Source organism: Drosophila yakuba, chromosome X (assembly GCF_016746365.2).
Source record: "Drosophila yakuba strain Tai18E2 chromosome X, Prin_Dyak_Tai18E2_2.1, whole genome shotgun sequence".
In the NCBI taxonomy this organism is placed as follows: Eukaryota; Metazoa; Arthropoda; class Insecta; order Diptera; family Drosophilidae; genus Drosophila; species Drosophila yakuba.
The window spans coordinates 4,266,341-4,273,529 of record NC_052526.2 but is presented as its reverse complement, the minus strand read 5'-3'; the positions used below and the strand labels follow the sequence as shown (position 1 = coordinate 4,273,529).

Below are 7,189 nucleotides of genomic sequence, written 5' to 3'. Positions count from 1 at the left end.
CAAAACCGAATCCAATATCCAAATCAGAGCCACACCACCCAACCAAAACGGGGGGAAAAAAAGACGAGCAGGGCAGGGGCGAATCCACGCCCAGCAGCCACAATTGAAAATTTTATTTTATTTTTATGGCTTCTGGAAATTAAATTGTTGTCATCGCATACAAAATTAACCAGAGCAGCGCGATTTGCATAGCCAGCCAAGAGGTGTGACCTCTAACCCCCACCACCCACCACTCGCCAAACAGCACCCAGTACCCATACGACACAGCCAGCGATGTTATTGTTATAGCCGCTGTATCTCACCCGCTGGGCCTGCGGTCTTTAACATTTAGCAAAACATTTGATTGCCATCAGGATAATCCCGAGGGGAAGTCCCAGGACGCGAGGATGTGGGATGCCAGGAGCTGTTTGATTGCCCGGGAGGAGTAGCACATCTCCATAAAGTTCACAAGCCCCAGGACCTTCAATAAATGTTTATTTTAAGCAATAGCCAGACATTAAAACGTTAAACTTAAATACTGTCAAAGAGCTTTAAGAAAGAAAGCATTTATATATGTACATATATATATATATAAACTAAACGTACTATTCATTTGACACCCCTTTCATATTATGTCTTTTCAGTGATTTCGAGTGTACAGTTTTTAATTCTTTTCTTTTTAGCTAGAAGTGGACTTTAATGGTCAGCAGCGAATGTAAAATCTTAGATTTCAAACTTTAAGTTTCCCGGAAGCCGGAGTCAATTTGCAATTAGATCTTATCCGAAAGCAAACGGACACCCAGGACACAGGGATTTGAACGAGGTCCCGCATAAAAAACTAAACACGCAGCAATCAATCGATTAAAAAAGGGCAAAGGAGGAAAAGTTTTGAGTCAACGATGGGAGATGGGAGATGGGCGATGGGCGACGGGCGACGGGCGATGGCACAGACCAGACCAGACGGAGGTGAATGTGGACGATGGGCCACCTATGGTGTCCAGGTCGAGGTCCTGCCGGAAGGACACCCCGCAGCCAGCTCAAGGAAGTCGCCTGGCTGGCTTTTGTCTAATGCGGCGCTTATCTTGATATTATTTGGCCATAAAAAAGGACACGGACACATGTTCAAGAAGGAGCGTGGAAGACACTGGAAGAAATATTCCACAACTTCTGAATGGAAAGTGCATAGGGAGGTAAATTTATTTTTTGATAAACATTTTTATTCTTTGACTCCGTTTTGTATACTTATTCAATATATCCGTGCAGCGCTCTTTTGACTCACTGATTGAATGCAAAATATACCAGAATCGTAAAAAAACCGAGACATTTTTCGTCTGAAACCGAATCCTCCAGCCAAGTTATTGTCCTTCGAAGGGTAAGGAAAATCGCAACATTTCACATGTCACAACGAGGGCGATTTCCTACCCATAATAAAATGGACCATGGCGAATTCTGCGGGTTCCGTTGATTTGCTCGCCCGAAAAAAAAATAACCCAGCCACGCGCGTTTCAAATCCCTTTAGTTACACTGTTTCAAAATTAAATATTTACATTTTGTATGCGGAGGCGGATGCGGCGGGCATGAGGCCTGAATCTCGCTTCACATGTGGGTATTTCGGCCCGAATGGTGGCATCCAGACAATGGATACTGGATACTGGCCATCTAATCGGCGGTGGTGGCTGACGGTGCTCCGTCACTTGTCGTGGTCAGAGTCAGAGACGCAGTTTGTCAGGGGTAAATTCGTTTCAGATATGTAATATTTGCAGTAATATACCCCTTTCTAATTAATATAAAATCAAACTTTCCAGCATCACAAGTTGTATATGGATCTTACTAGTTTCCCTCTAATTCATTACTTTCCCTGCAGGACTGAAAGCTGCTGAACCCCATTGAGCGACGCCACTGCCTGGCACATATGAGCTCAGATCTTCAATCCCCCCGTTGGCCGGATGGGGTGGTGGCCACCATGCAGTTTCCGACGCGCGTTTATTTAGTAATTTGTTTGTCTCCCGACTTAGTCACGGTTTATGGTTGACATTTATTTTATGAGCGTGAAAAATATATCACTCGCCAGTGGCAGCCAGCCACCATGGAATTCCAGGCGGGGTTGCAGGCAGGTGGGTGCACCACCCACTCCACCACAACGCCACAACACCACCCACATTCACCACTTAAGCCAATTTTGATAGCGGCTTATTGATGGCCGAGCGAATGGCGATTTGTGCGTTAGTCTCGCTCGAGCTCGCCGATTGAATCAGTGCGGAAATGGGACGAGGACGAGATCGATGGGCAGTTCGTGGTCTGCAATCTGTGCCCTTGTGCCCCTGTGCGACTCAGGCTAGCTGCTTCTAGCACTTGATATATTGGTAAGTTTCGCAGTTGCATTATTGGTTTTTAAATAATGAAATCGTTTTAGAAACGCCGGATCGACAAGGCTTCAGATGTGAGGAAATGTCGACTGGCACTTCCTTTAGCGAGTATTGTTAACCGCTGCTATGCCCATCAATTATGCCGGTAGGTTCCTTACAAACCTATTGGCCTATAAACTAATCGCATAATTGCACAAAAGTAATTATCCTTGGGCTGAGCCCCGGCTAGCTCATTGTGCAGCAACTATGCGGCACATTCTATATATCCTATCCTGCATCCTTAGGCCCTAGTGCTTAGCCCTCATACCCTGGCGCTCTGATTTTTCCACCTTGCTGGCCAACTATGCAGCTCATCCGCTCCGCTGAACGCCGCCAGAAGGAAGTGCCGTACAGGCCGTACAGGACCAAAATCGCAGGACGCAGACTGCGGTATGCAGGACTCGGATCGCTGCAAACCAGTTGAAAAAACACAACGGGCCGAAGAACACAAACACAAGGACAGCTCTTTGTTTGCAGAAAGCGAAAGAGAGGTGAAATTAAAATCAAGCTGTTGATAGCAATCACACGCTTCTTGGCTGCCCGAAATGAATAAGTACACAGAAAAAAAACGTAGTCTTCAGTATTAATTGTTTAAGGTTTCAATGTTGAATAGGTGCTATCCTTGTATTGAGTATACTAAGGCTCTCAGTAAGCTGACATCTTGTTGATTTCCTAAGGAGACCACAATTTGGCGCACCGGCACTTCTCTCAGTGGACATGTCCTGGCTGCCGTCTTTGCAACTCCGATGGCGATGCCGAGAGACAGGGATGCATGCATCACTAGCCGTCACATGACCAACTGCCTTGGCTTCCTGCTCTCGACCAATCTGCGACTGTCATCCATCATTCCATTTACTGGATGCTTGCCATTTCTTTGGCTCCCGAATCTCGGCCTCTTCATCTGCATCTCCTGAAACAAGGCGAAGTAGGGTAAAGTGATGTAGTTAGGGTTGACATCCTCAAGTGGCCCAGTGGCATTGTTCGCCAATTTGCGTTTGTCGAGCGTGCAGTAATTAAGTTGAAGTTGCACAGTAGATCCCCGATAAGCATGGGGATCAGGATACGGCCACGGTGGTTAGGGATAATCCGCAAGGATCGAAAGAATATGGCCCCCGATCTTTTGTGCCTCTTCTGAACATCAATCGGGGCAATTGGATTGACATTATCGTATCGCAGGATGAGGATCTGGTGCGAAGTAATTGTGACCCACGGTAATTGATTCGTAATATAACTCCTGAGTTATTACAGAATGATCCTTTGATAATAATTTGAAAACGATCACAAGTAACAGTGCCACAGCACTGAAATAGATATTCGAAGTCATGAAGATAATCGTTGCCTTCTGCCTTTGAGCTACTCCTTAACTCTTTTTAATGAAGCACGGCCATTAGTGTTCGATATTTGCTCCACAAAACGGTAAAGATCAGCAATGAAGATCATTCTATTCTTCCCCTCTTTTTCTCTAACTCTCTGCCTTTGTGGCCAATTAGCTGCTGCCACAAAATGAAATCATTTCTCACAGCTATTGCTGGCTGGGCCAAAGTAATTAATTGGGGAGAATTATTTACCCCCTCCTCTGCCGCTCTTCCCTCGGCTGACTGATTCTCCAAACGGACAGCCAATCGAAGCGAGAGTCGCTATCTGTAAGAGTGCAAGAAGGGTGGAGAAGACTGGGGAATCGGCGAAAGACTGGGCCCGAAGACACTGCTCTTGAGGACTAAATGCGACTGCAACCGAGAGAATCGCATACTTTCCAAGGCAATTATCGAATGCCAGCGTGTGAGCCTCGACTCCCGATTCTCCGGCTGCCCCGAAAGCCCCGATTGTGGCGCACCTCCCGATTCTGCAGTCTTCGTAGATTCTACCACTTGAGAGTCGCCAGGGCGTCGCCGGTTGGGAGAAGCGGGACTTTCGGCCGTCTGCAGTTTCAGTTTCCCTGACGCCAACAACGCCTCATCGTGTTTGTTTGGCCGCCAGAGCCGTCACAGCCGCCACCGCAGCGACGCCAGCACCACCACTAGCACCAACAGCCCCAACAGCAGCACCACCACCAGCACCACTACCAGCACACCACATTGCCTGCCGCTTTGAGCAACAGTGATGATCACTTAGCTTTCGGTTTCAGATCTTAAACCATTATTGGGAAATATATTACAGATTCACAAAGGAAAATCAGGCGAAGAAAATAGTTTGACAGAACGACTAGTAGGAGGAATATAGCTCACACTAATTTAAGAACATTGTAACTGAAGATATGTGTTTTACAATATTTGTTACTGAGGTATCATAAAAAATTAAGCATATGATTTCTTTGAAGAAAATTTAATCGTATAAACTTTTGGAATATTTATTGAATATTTTCCATGCAGCTTTCAGGTCGAACCATGTCATCGCTGGCTGGCTAAACGGCTCTACGCAACTGCAACTCTTTCGTTGCCCCAAATTGGCCTTGAGGCAATGATTGGCTGTCGCTGCTGCCCAGATGCCGGCACTGCCCTCCTCCCCCAGTGGACCACCCCCTCGACCGCTCCAACATCGTCCCGATCCCCCGATCCTCCCTTGTTGCGTTTCTTTCGCACTGATCTCAGCTGTCGTCGCTTGTTAGTGCGCACGCGTGTCTTTCTCCCTCTAAGAAGCAGACAGCGCGTGTGTTCCCCTCTCCCTCGCACTTAACGTCCGCCCAGTCACGTCCTCTTACTCACTCCGCCAGCTCTCCCGCTCGCACCCATCACGATCGTGAGGCGTTGATGGCGATGGCGCTGAAGCTGGCGCGCATGTGCAACGCAACCACAAAATCGCAATTGCCGGGACCCGGGACCTAAAACCAAAATGAAAAAAGAACGGAAAAAAAAGGAGAAGAAACGAGCAACCAAAAGCTTGAGTTGGCACAACGTTGTAAGACATAGTTTGTTGCCAAAGCCCCCGCCCCCGCCACGCCGCTGTGCCCCCGCGCTTGTGTGTGCGGGACCTCCCGCAGATAATTGCCCATCATCTCATCAAGTTCCGCCCAGCTATTTAACAACCGAGGAGCAGGAGCTGGAGGAGGAGGTTCGGGGGCCCCGAGAGCAATGAAACCCACAAAACAAGACACCAAAATGATGAACGCGACCACGCAAAGTAGAAGTAGATGCCCGATCTGGGAGTCGAGGACGGAGTCTGGCTCCAGACCATACAATCCCGAGGGCGGAACCGTGAGTTGTGCCGCAGTCAAACTCAGAAATGTGCTCATCATTTCATTACGTTAAATATCCCTTGTCCCCTAATAAATACAACACATTTTTATTTAAGAATTTTTATTTCAGTTCACTAAGTTCAGTAATTGATGTCGAGTATACTTGGCTTATTTACACATCTTATACGTCTATTTAATAAATAGCTAATCATACTCGTATTACGTCGCACACCATAGATATATGTTAAAGGTTCAGGAACTTCTCGAGCGCCCTTGGGCTGGCGCCACCAACATTGGGCAGCAGCTTGGGGCGGCGGCTGCAGATCGGCTCCAAATCGCAGCAGTCCAGGTTGCAGCTCCACTCCAACCACAGGCATCAATAGCACCACCGACGACGAAAAAGCAGGAGAAGTCCAAGAAGATCCAAGCATGTTAATCGAGTCATATCGATTTTGGCGTGGTTCGTGTCTCGGACGTTTTGCCCAACCGCCATCCTTCGCCTTACAAAAAGGAGGAGGGGCCGATCCCATCAGTGGACTCGTAGCTAAATTGAATCCAATTGCAGACGAGTCGGGCCAAATAACTGTGAGACGTAATGAATGAGTGTTGGCCAAATTGCAACTTGGCTTGCCAGCCGGCCAGTTAAGGGTTAATGGATGGGCACCGATGGGAGTTTGGAGAGTTCAGGGGGTGGTGCTCTGCATTTTCCAGTTTATGTCCCAGTCACTAATATCTCAATTGGCCAGCGAAGGGTTCGATTAACTGCACCATTGGGCCACCCACCTGGGGCATCTGCACCTGTCCACGCCGTTTCTGTTTTTCCTGATCCTCCTTTTCCTGTTCCCGTAGTAGAGATAGACATAGTTAGCTATGTTTATTAGCAGCACAAAACAGTCTTTATTTTAGCTGTGCGGACAAGTTATGGTGAAAAGGTTGATTAAAAATATCAGAGTTTTTACAACCATTCTTTTTTCGATTTTTTAATAAAAAAATAATCCGTTTTTTTTCGATAGCAATAAAATTAGTTGTCCAAAAAATAGCAGCGAAAATATTATTCGGGCGGGCGGCTGAAATTTTAGAGAAATTTAAGAGATTCCCGGTTTTTTAGTACTAGGCGAACATAAATCCCAGTAGGCAGCCAACGATCCTTTGTTTTGCCTAAAATAGAGAGGCTCACGTGTAACTGATTTTTTGTCACGCTTCCAACAACCACATGGGATATTTTAATTATGTCGTGATTGTCGTGCAAATCTCGTGATAAACGATTGAAACCCCAAGTGCACAAGGTGACTGCGCATCTCTGATCTGAGTTCCGTTACAAGTAACGGCATTTCTCTGCAGAGCCTGAAAGCATGCAAGGGACGGCAATCATGGAAATATCAGATAGTTGTCTCGTTCTATGATAATTGCAGGCATCTGCCGCCATCTGCTGAGATTTCTGTTCGCCTGGTGTGCGGAACGAAAATCTGGCCGATTTAGCAGCGAAAATAATATTCGGGCGGCTGAAATTTTAGAGAAATTTAAGAGATTCCCGGTTTTTTAGTACTAGGCGAACATAAATCCCAGTAGGCAGCCAACGATCCTTTGTTTTGCCTAAAATAGAGAGGCTCACGTGTAACTGATTTTTTGTCAC

At 46.7% G+C, this 7,189-nt stretch overlaps 1 protein-coding gene across 4 annotated transcripts; it reads left to right on the top strand.

Moving 5' to 3' along the window:
* The first annotated feature begins 673 nt into the window (after window positions 1–673).
* Window positions 674–6,411, top strand: LOC26534665. Of its 4 annotated transcripts, none has more exons than XM_039375524.2 (4): window positions 674–1,710; window positions 1,844–2,342; window positions 2,393–2,937; window positions 2,998–6,411. In XM_039375524.2, exon 4 carries the CDS (start codon window positions 5,798–5,800, stop codon window positions 5,990–5,992), a length of 195 nt encoding a protein of 64 aa, XP_039231458.1. In that variant the 5' UTR covers window positions 674–1,710; window positions 1,844–2,342; window positions 2,393–2,937; window positions 2,998–5,797; the 3' UTR covers window positions 5,993–6,411. The 4 variants fall into 4 exon arrangements, 1 of the variants encoding a protein (XP_039231458.1); XR_005561482.2 differs by lacking the exon at window positions 2,998–6,411 and having other exon boundaries at window positions 1,137–1,710; window positions 2,393–2,544; window positions 2,630–2,957; XR_005561481.2 differs by lacking the exon at window positions 2,998–6,411 and having other exon boundaries at window positions 1,138–1,710; window positions 2,393–2,490; window positions 2,630–2,957.
* The last annotated feature ends 778 nt before the right edge of the window (window positions 6,412–7,189 follow it).